Source organism: Camelus dromedarius, chromosome 21 (genome assembly GCF_036321535.1).
Source record: "Camelus dromedarius isolate mCamDro1 chromosome 21, mCamDro1.pat, whole genome shotgun sequence".
Taxonomy (NCBI): domain Eukaryota; kingdom Metazoa; phylum Chordata; class Mammalia; order Artiodactyla; family Camelidae; genus Camelus; species Camelus dromedarius.
In genome coordinates, this window is record NC_087456.1 from 27,381,941 (window position 1) to 27,401,260 (window position 19,320).

Consider the following 19,320-nt stretch of genomic DNA (forward strand, 5'->3'; position numbering starts at 1 on the left):
GTTGTATAAATTACGCTTTCTCAAAGCAGTAACGATTCAAAGCTCAAAGGGCACATGTTCTGCTAAGCTTGCATTTATTCATTTATTCTATAAATAGCTATCAAACATCTGATTCTCTGCCGGGACCTGAACTGTGTTCCAAGCATTTTGGAGCTGATTAACACAGAGTCCCTGCCTTCAAGGAGCCCATAGTTTAATGGGAGAAACACAATTACATGCAAATAGATATGAAAACACAAAAAGATGGCATAAGAGATGCCTCCAGATAGGAGGTGATCTTTCTGAGTTTCCAGGTGAAAAAAGATGTGTGGGTGTGTCAGGAGTGGGTTGTGTAGTGACCTAGCATTGTAACCAGGTATAAAGAAATAATTATAAATCATACTCACCCCAAAGAGTTTTCCAGTGTCTAGTAGTGGTATCTCTGTATGCATAATTTCTGTTTTTATATTCCATGCCAGTCTGTTATTTGGCCAGTCTGCCAATCGGGGGGTCAGGGTTGTGAGAGGAGACACAGATTAGAAACTGGGATAACTCAGTGCCAGTTATAGTGGACAATCAATTTTTTATATTGTTAAAATGTTTTTCAACTCAACATTAACACTTTAAATTCTTCCCAGTGAAATAGTTACGTTCAGAAGGCAGAAAAACTAAAGAATGTCCGTCTGTCTAAAATCCCATATTGATAAGTGTGACATGGGAAGTACAAAACCACGTCAATAAATGCCAAGTTTAATACTGAACACCTCTGCCTGCAAAATAAGCTCTAGGAATTGAGGGAAATAGTTATAAATAGAATTTTGAGCCCTTTAAGTTCTTGATCATTTTTAGTTACTCTTTTGGGTATATAGGAAGATGTGTAGAAAGTGTTATTTTTCTATGAGCATCTAAGGCAGACTGATTGGTTTTTTTCTTCTTCTTTTTTTTTTTTTTTAATGTTAAGCACATTCCTTTGCAGGGCTTAGAAATCTCTCTAGTCCAAAATTGAACAAAAAGGCCTCCCCTTGTGCTTTTTTCTGTCAGACTGATGAAGCTGTATAGAAATGTAAATGCAATATAAGGATGTATGTGGGAATCTAGCATCGTTCTTTCTTAACCCACGCTCTCTTGTAAGAAAATTCTCTGATTTTGCTGTGTGGGTGCACGTCTCTTGTGTGAGGGCATTTAATTAGCTACAAGTTACAACAAAGACTTTTGAAGGGAAAATATATCTGTGGTGCAGATACCTTTATTTTCATTCGGTGAACAGCTACGTTTTTAACTCCCTTATCAAGAGCTGCGTGAACTGCCCAGACTAAATTGGGAACATCTCCACGCTGTTTGACAAATAGATTTTTTTGTAAACTGATTTAGCCTTTTCATTGTTTGCATTTCATTATATCGCAGACTTCATGTCACAAAATCGGTATTCACTCAAAACAGAGAATTTAGAGATAGGACTGTAGCCAGATAAAAAATATTGCACAGGTCAGGGCTATTAAGCATAGAATAATGCAAGTCAGTGATCTAAAGGGTGTGCTTCCAAGGGAATGAAGGAGCTAACATCTCCGAGGTCAGGAGTCAGACTCAGGACTTAAGATGTGCCTGTGGCCACATTTACAAGACAATCTGCAGGGAAAACTGTGAAGGATGAAGGAGTCTAGCTGGATAGACTGTAGAAAGAGACAGACTTGTCGTTTGCATCTTAAACCTCATTTTCCTGCAGGGTCAGAGGTGGGAATTAAGTTTAGCTGTTGTCTTTGTTCTAAAACACTTGCTCATGAAAGTTCAGGATTCTACAGCCCACATAGAACAGCCATACTAGGGAAACCAACTTTGAAAAGAGGGGTTTTTTTGTTTTTTGTTTGTTTGTTTGTTTGTTTTATTGAAGTACAGTCGATTACAATGTGTCAATTTCTGGTGTACAGCACAATGTCCCAGTCATGTATATACATACATATATTCGTTTTCATGTTTTGTTTTCCATTAAAGGTTATTGCAAGATATGGAACATAGTTCCCTGTGCTATACAAAAGAAACTTCTTTTAATCTACTTTTTTATATAGTGGCTAACATTTGTAAATCTCAAACTCCCAAATTTATCCCTTCCCATGCCCTTTCCCTGGTTACCATAAGATTGTTTACTAAGTCTGCAAGTCTGATTCTGTTCTGTAGATGAATTCCTAGTGTCCTTTTTTTTTTTTTAAGATTCCACATATGAGTGATATCATATGGTATTTTTCTTCTCTTTCTGGCTTACTTCACTTAGAATGACGATCTCTAGGTCCATCCATGTTGCTGCAAATGGCATTATTTTATTCATTTTTATGGCCGAGTAGTATTCCATTGTATAAATACAGCACAACTTCCTTATCCAGTCATCTGTCGTTGGACATTTAGGTTGCTTCCATGTCTTGGCTATTGTAAATAGTGCTGCTGTGAACATGGCGGGGAGGAGCACTCTGTACAATAGCCAAGACGTGGAAGCAATCTTTTTTTTCTTTTCTTTTTCAAAATTCTTTAGTTTGGACCAGCAGGTCTCAAATTTGAGCATGCATTATAATCACCTGGAAGATTTGCCAAAATGCAGAAGTCTGGGTCCTGCCCTCAGGGTTTCCCCAGGTGGGGCCTGAGAAATTACATGAACAGTTTCCAGGTAATACTGATGCTTTACTTTGAGAACCACTGGTATAGAATTTATCTGCTGGTCCCTAGAGAATCAAGTATTAGCATTCCAAAGCACCAACCAGTTAAATCCAGTGGGCAAGGGTCCTTGGCCACTTTGCCACTTAACCTCAAGTAGAAAGTCCCAAAGCTCACCAAGGATGGTTATATACAGGAATCTTCTTTGCTGAGTATTATTTTTAAAAAATAAATAAAGCTATAATTTTATGACATCTTTTTTTGCTATTTTAGGAATTCCTTCCTGTTTCCCACAGCCAGGCAGCTTTCTGGTTCAGTTTAATGAGTCTTTGACCATCACCTTTTATGCACTTGTCCTAAGAAGCTGGGTTGTTATTTATAAAGATGAACAGGACACACGTTTTATTCTCAAGAAGCTTATAGTTATGGGGAAATCAGGCAAATAGGAGGAAAGAGTCAGTAGCATCCAGGGAGTGAAGATGCTAAAAGGATGCTGGGGTCTCTGTCCCACAGGCAGCCTCCTCTGACCACCCCCAGGGTGAACCAAGTATTAAGAATAAGTAGGACTTTGCTAAGCAGAAGGACCAGGGAAGAGCAGAGAGAAGTGAGAGATGGGAGTGTACGTTCAGGAATCTGCCAGGACTTGGAAAGTTCTAGAACTTTTTACTTTTTTTTTTTTTTAATAAAAGGGAGCTTTTTTTTTTTTTTTTTTAGCTCTCTCAGGCCTAGCGTCTGGTGTCTCTGTTCAGTACTTTCCCCCAACTCATTCTCCTTTTTTTCTCCCACATTCTGTTCCATTTGACCATTATTATCTGTGAGAAAAATCATCCACATTTGCTATAAAACCATTTGAATGATGCATAGGAATTTAAGGAAGACAATGAAAAGCCAGTTTATTGTTTAGGACGCTACATTAATATTTTTTTTAACCGTTTCACATCTGTTCTTACGCTGAAACATGGTGTTAAGCTATACTTTTAAATTATATTCAGTATCTCACTGATAAACACGTCATGGTTTGCTGTTTTCTCCTAGATGCTCAGCAGCACTGCACTTATTTTTCTTAAATTTCATAAACTGATGGATCTGTGAAAGTCTGGCTCCTCACTGTTACAGCAGACAAAAGCTGAGGTCCACAAATGCTTTTCAACTTCTCTTGAGCCACTTCCCCATTACTTGCTGCCACCTTTTAATTTTTCTTTCTTTCTTTCTTTCTCAATCTCAGTTGCAGTTTGGAATCCCCAGCGGACCTCTTCCCCAAACACCACTGTGTGGGCCACTCCCTCAGAGACACTGACTCAGTGAGTTTGGGTGAGAACCAAGCTCCTGTAGGTTTACAAAGTCCCCAGGTGACTCCAGTGTGGGTCCCGATGATCTCATTCTGTGATTAACCATTGGGCTTTGGGTATTAGCATGGCCTCAACAACAAAAATGGTGATATACCTCTTGGGCAGGACTAGTGAAGGTCTAGAATTCACTTGCATTTAGTGACTTGACATGTAGCACAGGCCTCTGAGAGTCCCGCAGGTTAGAAATAGTCTGTGGGCTGTACATAAGAATAATCTTTTCTTACATTTGCGTGGCTCACAATGGACTTGGACTTGGATGATCTCATTTGTTTTTACAACACCCTTATGAGGTAAGCAGGGCAGGTGAATTTTATGCTCTCTACCCTCTCGCTAATGGTTCTTACAGGTGATAACACTAAGACAAAAGCAGTTCAGATACTTGCCAACAAGCTGCAGAACAAGGATCAAACCTACACTCTCCAATATCCAAGTTTCTGCTTTTCCTTAATGCTTCCTTTATAGAGTTCAATAATGGTAAAATAATGATTCCAGGTCCTGTGCTAAGCCATTGACCAGTGGTTCTCAGGTCTCACCTTTGGCAGCATAGTGAATTCACCAGGAGATTTAAAAACTTCTGATGCCAAAGATTATAAATTAATTGGCTGAAGTGTAGCCTGGGGATCAAGATTTTTCCAACTATGGATATTTATAGACCATTTCATGGAATCCTCTTGATGACAACATGAGGTTAGCGTCATCACCATTTTAAAAATGAGGAAACTGAGATAGAGAAGAGTTTAATCCACCAGCCCACCAGTCTACCAGCTGAAAGATGGCAGAGGCCAGACTCAAAGCAAGGAGTGCCTGCAGCTCCCTGAGCCGCCATGTTGTTTTCTCACAGTGTTAACAGTGTTTACTTCAGATCCTGAAGGATAAACAGTTGAGTAAAAAACAGTTTACATACACTAACTGAAAAAAAGAATTGAATTTAGAGCTTTTAAAAGTTCAAGAGCCACAGTCCCGTCTGGGAATTAGCCTCAGTGGTGGTCAGCAGCAGTGTGTTTATTTGTTTATTTTCGGTTTCGTCGTTGTATGACTTTCTTCATTAGACTCAATGCATTGAACAGTGGTTCTCATGCTTCGGTAGCAGGATCACCTTGAGGGTTTGTTAAAACTCAGACTGCTCAGGTCCAGTTCCCCTGCCCCAGTTCTCTAATTTATCAGGTCCAGGGCGGAACCTGAAAAATTGCATTTCTAGCCAGTTCTGCTAGTCTGGGGCCCACACTTTGAGAACAACTGCACTAGTCCAATTTCATCATTCATGGAAGCCCAATGAGATGAAAGGCCAACCCCAAGGTCACACATGATGGAGAACACTTGCTCCTCAAGAGTTCCTTCTACCACATCCCACGTCTGTGGGCAAGATGGGGGAACTTCAGAGATTCTATTCTTACCCTAACTTCAGCTTGACTTTAACTTGAGGGGATAAATATTGGCGTTAAAACTCTCTTTAACTCTTTAGAAGCATCAGATTTTGTATGAATTATGCAGTCTAGAAAGGTTACTCATTAATACACTGGAACTGCCGCTGGAGAATTTTTCTTCCCGTTGTCTCTTTAGAAGAAGTGGTACCCAGAGAATCAAGCCCTTAAGTAAATCATTCAGTTAACTGAGACCACTCAGGGCCACCTGAGGAGGTAGATTTATTTATCCGCATGATTTTAAGGATTCAGAAGTGGTAAACAATTGTTCTAGAGAGTTCTCTTGTGGTTGGCAAGGGTGAGGAGAAGGTAGGGTTTTCACCATCACTGTGGAATCCTGTTTTAAGAAAAAAAATGAATCCTGAGTAAAGCTGTCAACCTTTTCTCCTTATCCACTGGCTGGAGTGAGGGGAACGGAATTCAACAACGATGGTACTCTTTTCCTTGTAAGTCAAAATACAGTTTCATTTAGTGAGTAGTTCATTGTGAAAGAATAAATATATTAGCCCCATTAAAATAGTGACAGGATTTCTTCAGAGAAACATTGAAACTCATTTACAGAAAAATCAATCAGCATGAATGTGACAATTTTTGCCCAAATCAGCAATCTCTTGGACAAATATTTATTGAGAGCCTAAAATGTCCAGATCACAGTACTAGGCAGAGCACAGATGATTACAGGCCATCAAGAAGTTTCCTAGATGGGGGGCATAGAGAAAGTACAAACCATCTTGATAGATGTCAGTTACACCCGTTAATGCAAAGCATTATGGGACACAGAGGAGAGCCATTCATTTGGCCTGGGGACCCTGGGGGAGGCTCAGAGAAGAGGAGGCACCTCAGGCAGCCTTAGAAGGAGTGGAAAGGTGTTCTGTCTACCCTGTGGATTGCGTTGTTAAACACTGTACCTGACTAAACGAGAGCCAGAATTATAAGGGAAGAAACACTTTCTTTGCAATACTACCGGGTTTATTTATGAATATGTAACTTTCTTCCCCCAGTCAGAGAACATGAATTAAGCCTGGTAAAAATAAGCAGAATGTTTACGTTTACATTCTGTACATCTCCAAATATTGATTAGGATTGAATAATTGAATAGGACCAGCTGCTCAATCGATGGAACTGAGGCCAATGGTGGGGCTGAATTGGAAAGCCCTAACCACAGAAAGAGCCCATTAAAGCTCATATTGTCTCATTTAATCATCTTTACTAATAGAGAACACAAAATGTGGCCATGTTTCCTTCCAGGATCTTCTTAGCAATAAAGTAGGCAATGCAGTCCCCTTCTACAGCATTCTGGAAAGATTTGAGAGATGAAATAGAATAATTCTGAAGAGAACATTTCTGTTTATAAAGCTGTTACATTAGATGGGGTTGATCAAGGTTCTTTTTTACTAATGAGGAAATCTTGGAAACATTCCAGGCAAATATGGTGATTTTTCAATTTCATTTAAATTTGAAATAAATTGTTGTTGCTTCTTCTTTTAATGAAGAACGGTTTTCCTCCTTCATAAGTCTCTGTTCCTTGACTTAGAGATTCTAGAATTAGAATATGGTTGCATTACCATGAATCTTGGAGAAGAGGAACTAATCAATGGGGAGCTATAGCAAAGCTTTCTGAGAGAAAGCACTGACAGAGAAGGGAAAGTGTGGCTTCAGCTTTCCTTTTTGTACTGTAAGTTCTTACTAGTGTTGTATGTGTTTATCCTAGGAAACTGACACAGGGCCTGGTACAGATCAGGCATCCAAAAGGCAAGTGTTTCCTCAGTTAGAAAGGAAAAATATAATTGGTAGGAGCAGCTTTTTTGTTTTTGTTTTTGTTTTTGTTTTTTTACATTTTTTAAATTGAAGTATAGTCAGTTATAGTGTGTCAATTTCTGATGTATAGCATAATGTCCCAGTCATGTCCATATATACATATATTTGTTTTTAGATTCTTTTTCATTAAAGGTTATTTCAAGAAATTGAATATAATTTCCTGTGCTATACAGAAGAAATTTGTTTTTCATCTATTTTTAAATATAGTGGTTAACCTTTGCAAATCTCAAACTCCCAAATTTATCCCTTCCCACCCCCTTCCCCCCAGTAACCGTAAAATTGTTTACTATGTCTGCAAGTCTGATTCTGTTTTGTAGAAGAGTTCATTAGTGTCCTCTTTTTTCTTTTTTCTTTTTAGATTCCACATATGAGTGATATCATATGGTATTTTTCTTTTTCTTTCTGGCTTCATTTAGAATAACTATCTCCAGGTCTATCCATGTTGCTGCAAATGACATTATTTTATTCTTTTTTTTTTTTTTTAATCACGGAGTAGTATTCCATTGTATAAATATACCACAACTTCCTTATCCAGTCATCTGTCGGTAGGAGAAACTTTATTCCACTTTCCTAAAACAAAACCATGTTTTGGTGGGCAAAAATACATACTGGTGAGTGCTTTTCTGTACTTCATGTGTGTCTTTTTTAAGAGGATGCAACAAGATTTATGGGAAACAGCTTGAGATTAGGAGCACAAGAGGTGTAGAAATTAAAAAACAAGAAATTCAGGTCCTGACTTTGCAACCTCAAAACCAAATGTCTTTGAGCCATCAAATACATTCTTCAGACCTCAGTTTTGTCCTCTATCAAATGGGGATAATAATAATATAGTTTCCCCCTGCCTCACAAAGTTGTTGTGAGGAACAGAAGAGATGTGTGTGAGACAGCTTTTGCTAATGTTAAATTATAACAAAAAATTAGATATTCTACCTATTATGGTTAAATTTTTTTTCTAAACAGCTAAACTTTTCTTCCTGGCTATATTTTAAAACTATAAAGATTGAAAAATATTCTTCCTTTCTTAACATTTTTCTTCTTTGTTTGGAGTTCCAATGTATTGAAGGGTGAATTAATCTGAGTCTTTTCTCATGAATGAAAATTGTCTTTGACTTATTCAGTTATTTAGTTTGTTTTATTTAGTTAATTCAAGTGGTAACTGAACTCTAGAAAAAATGGGGTCTTTATTATGTTACTTGTTTTTCCGTAACACAAAGGTTGATTGGCCAAAGCTTGTGATGGAAATAACCGTGCACTTAGGGACAACCTACAGGTGAGGTAAGAACCCCCCAGGGTATTAGCTTGTCCTGCAGTCCCCCTCCCCATCACCTCGCATTATTGTCATCTGCCAGGAGATGGGATGGGAATTCTTTGTCTCACTCTCTTTTGTTTCCAAAGTGTGGTTTTCTAGAAAAAAAAAATTGGCTCTCCCTGATATGGTAGGAAGCTGTGTTCTCTCTTGCTTTTGGAATGAAACCACCAAACAGAACACACAGGACTGGGTGAAAGAATTACAGGCAGTAAAGAAAGGTAGAAATTGGCCTCAAGGCAAAAATCTTTGTCTTTGTCTGCTGATTAATTAATTCCCTTCTTCCTCTCCCATAAGAAGAGAAGTCTACCACCTTCTCAAAGTATTCAGGGTTCAGTGCGGCTCCAGCGTGATGCCGCCTAGGAGAAGAGGTGTGGACATTCTTCATGGGATTCTTGTCAACATTTAACCAAGGATACCCTAGAATCCTTAATATCGAAATTTAAGCATACAAGGGCTGGTTTTGAATGTTTTTATTTAAAAAAAAGTATTTGTTTTTCAGGACATATCTGGGATATCACGATTTTTAAAAGCATTGCTGTCAGGAAAAATGAGAAAAATGTTTCCATGCTACCCGAGTGATGGTCAGGGTTTTAGATACTAATACGGCAGCCTTGTTTGCTTGCTTGCTTTTGTTTTAATAATAAATGTGATTTTTCATTATCTAATATTTAATCACTATGAATATTTGAAAAACAGAAAAACAGAAAGATGAGGAAGAAAGTGATCATGCCAAGTTGCCCCTTCTTACTTAATTCTCTGAAGAATAAGTGGTGGGAACGCTAGAGAATCTTCACAGAGCAGGCTGTGGCCTCTCACTCTTTCTTCCCTTTTGTCTTTTTCTACCAGCCTCCCCCCCTCTCCATTTACTTTCTTTTTTTTTTTAAATCACTTTGTCTTTCACATTTTTCCCATGTTACTCTAATACTCTAACTGAATAAAGACACACAAGAAGGACAGAAAAGCATTTATCACATGTATTTTTGCCTCCCAGTCTTTACACTGGGCAGCCCCCTTTAAATGGAATAATAATAAACTAATAATATTTGTCATTCATTCATTCATTCATTCATCCAAAACCTATTCCTTGTGTTGTGATGAGATCGACTGCAATATTTACCGAGCTCCATCACTGGCCCTGAGGACACCGTCAGACCTGGCACTGTTCCACTGATGACAGTTTGATAAGGGTTAGGGTGGGAAACAGAGTGGCCACGTAAGACAAACTGGATCCCTAAAAGAAACGAGAGTCAAATGTTCTTTAAAAGGACAACTAATTACCTGGGGAGAAGAAAGAGAATTCATCTTTACTAATTCAACCCCACTTCTTTTTTTAATATGTGACCTTTCTATCTTTCTAAGCCTTTGGAGAAAGTAGAGGACATTCTGGTACAAATACACTTGGGTATTTATGTCTTGGGATCAGATGTTCCCTGGCTCTTACCTGGGACCTTTGTCCTTAGAGGGCTCAGATCTCAGCTGGAGTTCTAGGCACTGGTGTACAGTCAACAATTGTGAGGTTGACATTAGTTGCTTGTTACCATGTAAGCACTGGAAAGGGGAGAAATGTAATCATTTCCAATAGGAGCTTTTCTTCTACCCAGGTGTGTAACTTGGGTTAAGGCTCTTAACCACTCTGAGCCTTACTTTCCTCACCTGTAAGGTAACCAGGTTGGACTAGTAATCCCCATGGCCTTCCCCAGCCTGTAATTCCCTGTGGCCCAAAGTTTCTGTTTCACCATAGATTCGTGGCCATTCAGTGTAACAAGAGCAAAGCCTTGTGAAGAAATCGAGTTCTTGGGGTATCTGACCGGAGAAGCTCCTGGGTGAGTGAGCTTGTGCTCGGGATGGTTATAAAATCTGCAGCACTATTGACAGAGCGGCTGGGGTAGCGGGATGTGGAAGGAGTGTCTTAAAGGAAGAGAAAAGGATCAGGAGCAATTTCTCTCTGCCCTTCTTTCTGGTGAACAATGACCAGTGAACGCTTTGGAGAGCCAGCAGAATCACTTAACTTTCCCAAGTCCGTCTTCCTTATGCTCAGGCACAAAGCGTGATGGTAGCTTCGGGGGGGGGGGGGGCAACCTTTATTTTTCCTGCTCATTACATGGGAACAGTATCTGTGTGGCAGCGTTATAGCAAGCAGTTCCTATCATCTGATGGTTGAAGTCCTCGATAGTCTCACTGGGGGAGTATTTGCACTTCATTTTTTGTTTCTATGTTAAGTACCTTGAACTAGTTAAAGATGAAGGCCAAATGAATTGTCAGTGTCTTTCTCTTATATCTCCTGTTTCATTTAGTGAGATTTAAAAATAGGGGAGTTCAGGATTTGTAGATACTGTTATATATAAAATAGATAAACAATAAGGACCTACTGAATAGCACAGGGAACTATACTCAATACCTTGTCATGACCTATAATAAAAAAATACGGAAAGGAATATATATATATATATATATATAAATATATATGAATATATATGAATCGCCATGCTATACACCAGAAATTAACACATTGTAAATCAATTATGCGTCAATGATAATAATTAATAATAATGATAATAATAATAAATAATAATATAACTAACATGTATGGAGGGCTCACTGTGTGTAGGATGACAGCAGAATGTAGTATCTAAACTGAGGCACTTTTGAGAGTGTAAGGACTAAGTGCCATAAATTATTAGGCTGGGAAAATTGGCGTAAGCCAGAATGTTCTTGGCCCACCTTGTTACATGGTCCCCCCAACTAGGACCAGATACTGTGCCAAACTGGTTTAACTTGTTTAATCCCCATAACAACTTTACAAAGCTGCTATTATTGTTCTTGCCATTTACTAGCTGAGGGGACTGAGATTTAGGTGGGTGATACGACCCTAATTCCAAAGCCTCAGCCCTCATAACTGGAATCTGAACCCCAGGCGTGACTCCAGAATAGCCTGTCGTTACCACCAAGCTCTAGGCTTTCTACCGTCACCTGACTTCTGCAGGCATGACACACACACCTGCCCTAATTAATTTGCCTCGGTTAGGGGAAGCAGATTTTTATCAAGATGTATTCAGTTATGACAAGGAACCTTAGTATGTCAGAGAGTTCTAAGATCAAAAAAAGCATAATCATTTCTTGAAGCCTGTTTATATGGACACCAGATGCTAAATAGCTCACTTTTTTTTTTAATTGCTGGTCCTTTGAAAATTTGAACGAAAAGGTTCATAGAAGCAATAGGAAAAGAGAACTTTCAAATAATGTTGATGTTCATATACATCCGGAAAAAATATACTTTTGTGTTTTTTTGATGTGCCATGGACATACAGTTTTTTAGCTTCAAATATACTATAGGTTGAATGGGGTGGATAAGATAGATAATTTGATCATTCTGCTGGTATCAAAGCAAGTATTGCTTCCTGGGAAATCTGTCATATTTGTTCCACTCCCGCTCCTGCTCCGTCCCCACTCCTCCCCCTGCTTTCCTCCCCGAGTTAAGCTACCCTTTATTTTGGACAACACTATCACACACATGATTGAGTCAACAATTTATGGCTTTTAAAAATAGGGATTTTGTCCTCTCTTAGGTTTATTGTTTATCGTAATCATCTTTCAAGTGAAAAGGCTAATTTACTCTTTCTATAGGAATATTTTAAGCTTGATTATCATAATATTACAGCTGCCTGAAAAGGTCTAAAATGGGACATTGACCTTGAATGTTTTCTGCACTTAGCTCATGGTGCTTAACATTCAGGAAAGACTTATCACTGCAACTCATTTATTAACGTATAATCTCAAAATGTTAACTATTGCTCTGTAAATACATGTAATGCAGATTATAGAAAGCTGGTAGGATACTAGAAAAAATGCATTTGGTATTTTACCAGGGTAAGGATGTTGGAAATACAACATAACTAAAGTCACTTTTCCCACTGGAGCTACTGTAGTTTATAATTTAATTTTTACTGACATTCTACCGTGTATGTTATTAGCTTGACAAAATGAAAGTGAAGTAATCCTGAATTAATTAAACAGAAATCAAATTGCCTCTATTAGCTTCTCCGTCTTCCTTTGATTCTTTCCCTGCCCCTCCCCCCCCACTTTCACAAACACTGGGGAAAGAGTTTGGTGTGTTATGGAGTGATGTAATCGCTCCCCAGGGAAATGGGCTTTTTTTTTTTTACATGGACTCAGTAATTTGGGGATGGGATGGTTTTTTAGGACGAGAGGTTTGTCACAAGGAAAGGTTTTTATTAGTGCTTCTGTGGAAGCGATCACTTTCAGTAGAAATGATTGCTTCTTGCCAATCGAGACAATAATTTAAATATCAAAGCCTGTGCCCTAGAAATGAAAGGCAAGAGAAAATGAGGTTTGATGAATTGATAGAGGTTTGGTGGTGATACAGAGTAGTCATACCGACTTTGAAAGAAGTCTTCATGTTCTCAGTGGGAAAGGTGTGTTCTTAAGCAGGTTTATAGCATAAAAGAAACCCCAAAGCCCAGGAGCGGAAACTAGGGACAAGACAGGTGAGGTGATCTGTGCAAAGGCACACAGCGTATGAGGGGGCAGAGAGGAACTGGGAGACTAGACCTTCTGCTTGTCCTCCGAGGTTCTTCTTCCAGGAGTGTTCCTTGTGGGTTTGCTTTTGGAGTTGAAGACAGTAGTTTGTAACAGTCTTGGTTTGCTTTTTGTAATGTGGTATACTATACAATACAGTGTATCAAAGACAGCAGGGAAGATGGTTCCCAAACTTAAGAAGCTTTTCAAAGGTTTTATGGTCTTGAGGAAAGATCTGCAAAAATAGATTACAAGGCAATTTGAAAATCTAAATTTGTGATGCCTTGTTTAGTTTGAAATATTTAACGAATGGCAAATGTGTGATATAAAATCAAAATTTGCTGCAGAGATAGTGTGGCAACTATAAACACTTTGATACAGGTAAGTCCTGTTAATTTTCAGAAAGGAAGGTGGGAACAAAAAATAGTGATTAACGTGCAATAAGAGCAGGACTCAATACTTCTCATCCCCTTCTAATGGCACTAGAATTCATTGTTAGAATGTTTCAGGAAATGATTCTGACTCACATCAAATGCAGTAACCGGTCTGGTTTAGACAACAGCAATCTACCTTCTGTTTTCACTTGAGTTTTGTTTGTTGCCATTTCGTTCTTTCAAATGGAAATGAAACATATTTTCTGCTTGGTGTCTGTGCTTTCCTTGGGGCCTGAGAATGAAGTTGTTTGGCTATTAAACTGCATTGTTTAAAGAAGAAGAGATTGAAACTATGCGTGGACCCAGGGTCTGATGCCTAATAGACTGATAATACCTTACTTGTTAATATTCTTTGCGAAACAATCCTTTTGTTTTGTTCCATTTATCCTGCTTTGGGTAGACTCCTTGTGGCAAGATTGTGAAGTGTATAGACTGGTGAGCAATATATGTTTATTCTAGGCTGTTAATCTATTTGTTTCATTGTCTCCCCTGCCCCTCGCAAATCCTCCGTAGCTGAGATTCTTAAAGGCTTGTGCTCAACGTTGCACATAGTGTGTTTATTTCCTTTGATTAGCCACTCGTTCCTCCTTCAAGGTGAAAAACCTCTGTGACTAGGGAAGATTCTTGAGATGACTAAGCTGTGTGTTTATAAAATATTCTGGAAGCTGTCTCGCAAGTTTAGCGCAGTAGATGTTATTTTAAATTTTAAATTGGTAAAACCTGATTCAAGACAGTATGTGTAATCTTAGGTCCTTGACTTGTAGAGGTGACACATTGATCCTAAGGGAGAACAAACCAGCTCTTCCAACCTAGTGCACTTCTGGTCATTCAGAAAGCAGCTAGCTCAATAGACACTGCACCTTGCATAGATGAAATATGGTTAGTGAGAGATCAGTGGGGACTACACCGTGCATGTTTGCACATGGATCTCTGCAAGCACAGAAAAAAGACTTACATGTGAATAAGAGTCTAAATATGTTTAAAAATATATACCAATGAAATCAAATGGTTCATCAGCGGTCAAATAAGTACCCTAAGAGAAATAAGAAAATTCTGGGAAATAAAAGCTAACTCTCATGAAACCTGGTGACTTAAGGTCCATTGGTAAATAATTGACTACAAATCTTGTCTTTAAAAAGCCATTTCAAAGGAGTAATAGACAGGCTCTGTCACAGCATGATAATGCAAAGAAACTGAATACAGTACGGTATTCTGCACAGGTGCAAGATCTGAGCGTGCTGAGTGCATTAAGGTGCACTGAGTACATTAAATAATTTTTATTTTTTTAAATGTCCCTGGACAAAATAAGAAGGAAACTTTTTTTTTTGATCTCTCTTTTTAAAAATGTGTAAAACTGGATCTGTTAATTACCCTGAGAATTTTAGTGTATTCACAAATCAGGATAGGAATCTTTGAACCAAAGATATTTTTCTGTCTTTCTAATGCAGTATTAGTTTCCATATTGCTTTTATTGTGTTTTAGAAAAATCATGTCTCTTTTTCAAATGCTTTTATATTTATTTTTTTAAATTATAAAATGATTGCATGTCTCATTTTCGAGTGAATAGACACATCTTTTTTTTTTTCCGGGTGTCTGCAGAATGCTTGGATTTTCTACATCTCAGAGCGCTTTTAATTCACTGCTCACAACCAAATTTACATCTTAATTGCAGAGTTCACATTTAACAATATAGACAGCATAATGCTACTGGTAATTAAGCTTTTACTACCTGCTTTTATACAGTATTCTTAGGCACAGTTTTTTTGCTCTGTGAGTTCTCAACAAGAAACTTGTATGCATTTAGACCACAAATAAAAGGAATCAGGCCCATATCTTAGATCTGGCTAAATACAGGGCAGGCAAATTGCTTTCTTCTGTGGGGGGACCAAATCATGTCTGTCATTTTTATATTCTGAATTTTAATGTGGCTGTTCTATTTTAGTGTTTTGTTTTTTAAAGACCTAGAAAATTTGAGAGGGTGGAGAGAAAGAGTTGAGTTCTGATTTAGTGAATTTAACACACACTAGGTATCTGAACTAATTTATTTTGATCTCAAAGATCATACTATTTATATCATGCAGGACTTAAGAGGTAAAAGCCCTGCAACTGAATTATATCACAATTGTGGGGTTTCCACTCTCCATAAGGTAGCAGTTATCTCTTTGCCATAAATAGCTGGTAGCTATTCTAACGTACATTTGCTCATATAAAAAAATCCTGTATTTAAAAATAGGACTTAAGAAAACTCTTTGTTATATGGAAACTAAAAACACACTTATAGTCTATTGGAAAAAAACACCCTTCTCTTTTTATATTCTCTTTTCTTTAAAAAGCACTTCTGTTTGAACCTAGTCCTTTCAACGACCAGACTGTGTGATGGTTTACAAAATGTTTCTGAGTTAATTTTTTTTTTAAAGCATTCAGGGTGTGTTACGTGTGAAGATAAATACATAAACTGCATTTGATTTTAAAGCTGATGTTTTGGGTTAAAAATCATATGTATAATTATAAATGTCTCCCAGTTTATAAGCTTGTACTGAAATAAGTATGTGATTAAGAACACTTTTAGGGTACTGGTGGGTAACGCTCTCCCAACAAACAAATGTCTTTATTTTGTGAAAATGCAGAGACGGTTTCCCTGTAGTAATTACCCTCCAGCTCTCAGTCTCTCACCCCTGAAACTGGAGGAGCCAATTTGTTCTGCACTTGTTTACGTTTGTTTTCAAAAGCTATGCATCCTATATCTATAGGTAGAGAGGCAATAGCAGGTAAAGAATTTATTTACACCCCGAATTTATTTACATAGGCATTCTCTCAGATTGCACTGATGCACTATTTCCTCTTCTGTAGTTGCGTAAAACTGCGTTCCACCTCAGACATGACGATCCCAGTTCACATGCCCGAACAATTTAGAAGCAAGTCTTTGATTTTTTTTTTTTTTTTTGAATGCCCAGTAGAGAGCAGGAAAACAGGCAACGACACGGTGACGGACAAATGAGAAAGTCCAGCCCTAAATAAGGAGCCCCGAGTGCAATAAAACACAGACAACGGCAGGACAAACTTAATTCTCTACCTTCCGCAGAATCCTTTCCCCAAATTAACTGAGAGTCTGCGTGTGAGTTCTTCTGTTCAAGGCAACAGAGATCTTAGGTCAGAAACCCAAGCCGGATTCCCTCCAGTGCTTAGAGAGTTAAGTTAGTTAGGTTTCTTTTCTAGCTTCCCAGAGGGAGGGGAAAAAAAGAAAAGAAAGAAAGAAAGAGGAAGGAAAAGAAAGGAAAGGCAAAGCCCGGGGTCTGGCGGGAGCGTCCGCAGCCCGCGCCCCCGCCGCCCTGCCCTCTCCGCGCCGTTTGCAGCCCCCGCGGCTCCTCCGCACCCTTCCTACCTGCCTGGCTCCGCGGCTCCTCGCAGCCTCCCGTCGCCTCCCTCCTGATTGGGCAGAGGCCCCCCAATCGGCTGCGCGCCTGGGCCGGTGGGACTGCATATGTTAAGCTCTACTTCATATTAATAAGCTCCAATCGGGGCTTTAAGTCCTTGATTAGGAGAGTGTGAAAGCTTTGGTCCCAACTGGCTGTGCCCATAGGCTTGTCACTAGGAGAACATTTGTGTTAATTGCACTGTGCTCTGTCAAGGAAACTTTGATTTATAGCAAGGGGTGCACAAATAATGGTTGCCGGTCGCACATGGATTCGGTAGAACTTTGCCTTCCTGAATCTTTTTCCCTGCACTACGAGGAAGAGTAGGTACCTCTTTTTTTTTTCCTTTCCTTTTTAAACTCGTCGTGGGGGTGCGTGTGTGGGGGTGGCCAGAATGGATCTTTGCGCCCTGATTCAGGTAATGCCCTGGGTGTTTTGCGTGCACGAGTGCTTGTTTGTGTCTGTCTTGTGCCTTTTGTGTTGAGGGTGATCTCCTAATTCAGTAAGTCGCGAATTGTTCTCTGGCTACAGTGTTACCTTTGAGGCAAAGCTCAGTGACTGTCAGTAAAACAGCTGTGTGACAGTCACTTCTTATTCAGGTGCTAAGAATAGGCACTTGGCACAAATGCTTAGTGAACTGTTAAAATGCATCTTTTACTAGGACCCATTTTCCCAAGGAAAGATGTTTTAAAATACAATATTCAAAATGATTTATACTATTGAGTGCCTCTTATGTATTTGCAGTTTGACAGATATTTTCAGCTCCCTGTCATTTCTTACGGTGCAGAGTTAGAGGCAAAATTGCACATTTACTAATTCTCCTTCAGAGAACAATTTAAAAACTAGCCCTGTGCAATTCGGGGCTGGAATAACGTTATTTGCATGGTTAGCATTAAGTCAGCACTTAACTGACAAATCAGTCCATTAAGTAACATGAGATTTTCACACATTATAAATATTTAAGGGGAGGGAAAAACTAAAGAAGAACCAGTAGTGACTTTTTAAATTTCCCCTTGACTAGACAATGCTGAGATTGTGGATTTGTTTCACATATCAGGTCCAGAAAATGCAGAAAAGTACTTTGGTTCTTAGATGCAGTTTAATTCGTATTTATGAATAATCTTTCTGCACAGGGAAATATATACATTTGGGTTACCAAAGCTGAGGGACAAATGAGGAGAGGGTAAAAGAGTAAATTAGGCATTCTTGTGTAAATGAGTCAGTCTTAAACTTAATTTCAGCCTCCTGTTAAGATAAAATATTAGTAGATCACAGGAGCTGTCACTGGTTCCTCTTTCTGTTGAGTCAGTTAAATTGCTTTGCTTTCACATTACGGTAATACCAACTGCTATAATTCTGAAAAGAGTGCTCTTGGCAAACATTTCTCTCTATAGATGGTGAAGAAAATATAAAACTCTAGAGAAGAGGAGGTAGTGCATTATAGGTAGATGTCCACTAGCTGTCCTTAGTGACTGCATATCGCATGGCTTTGTAATTAAGCAAGAGATGACAAGTGACTTGCAGTCTCAGAGGCTCCTCGTGTGTGTATGAGTGTGAGTGTGTGCGCGCGTGTACATATGCATGCTTGCATGTACACACTCACATACACACTCGCACCAGCATATTAGCTGAGGGATGGACGTAGGAGGGACTGGAAGGTGAGAAGGCTGTGCTTGCGTCAGTTTAAAACACTCCAAGGAAGAAACACCCTTAAATTCTGTGAAAATAAAAATGAAAAATAAAACAAAGGTGGGACGGCCCACCCAAGTGCAGTTGAAAGGTTAGCGCACCTGAGGCTGGAGAACTGGAGAGTTTAAAATATCTTCACATCAGGAAGGATGTATTATCCAAGCTCACCCAGATTCTGAACTTTCTCTCATTGACAGATAAACAAAACAAACTTTAAAAATCTCCCCTCCACCCCGGGCTTCTTTGCAGTTTCCTTGAATTTAACTTCTTATAGCTAATTTGAATAATTAGTTTAGATAAGCCTCTTAAAGCAGATGCATTTAAATGAAATCAGGGCACATGTCCTTTTGGCTTGGGCGCAAGATTCAAACTAGCTTTCTTTTTTTTTTGGCTCCATTAAAAGTCATCTTTAAAAAATACAGATTTATTGTCTGGATGCAGTTCTGATGGTTACGTGGTTCACTGGACAGACAGAAAGATCTAATGCTTAGCAACGCATCTGCCTCTCTGTCTCAATTAATAAACCACAGAATTTATACATGCTATTAATATTCATAGTAATTGTGCTGGGTTAAACCCCATCACGTGTGTGTATACATAGAAATGAAACCAGAGTTATGCAGTTTCACCGGAAAAGATTGGACAGTTTCTACTTCGGAGGCTGTTAAAAAGATTCGTACAATTTATTGACCACCATTAGGAGAGCCTAAGATGTTAACCTCTAAGTATGTA

The 19,320-nt window shown here is 38.8% G+C and overlaps 1 protein-coding gene across 10 annotated transcripts in view; it reads left to right on the plus strand.

Annotated features, from left to right (window-relative positions):
• Positions 1 to 19,320, plus strand: part of ESRRG (estrogen related receptor gamma) — a 579,813-nt gene that overhangs the window by 350,936 nt on the left and 209,557 nt on the right. The window contains exon 1 of one of the 10 annotated variants that reach the window (XM_031438378.2): positions 17,011 to 17,222. The exons of 8 other annotated variants lie outside the window; for them this stretch is intronic. In XM_031438378.2, the coding sequence (XP_031294238.1) occupies positions 17,167 to 17,222 (56 nt within the window). In that variant the 5' untranslated portion in view covers positions 17,011 to 17,166. Of the gene's footprint in view, positions 1 to 17,010; positions 17,223 to 19,320 lie in introns of those variants that run through there. One more of the 10 variants, XM_010993125.3, reaches the window with a different exon arrangement.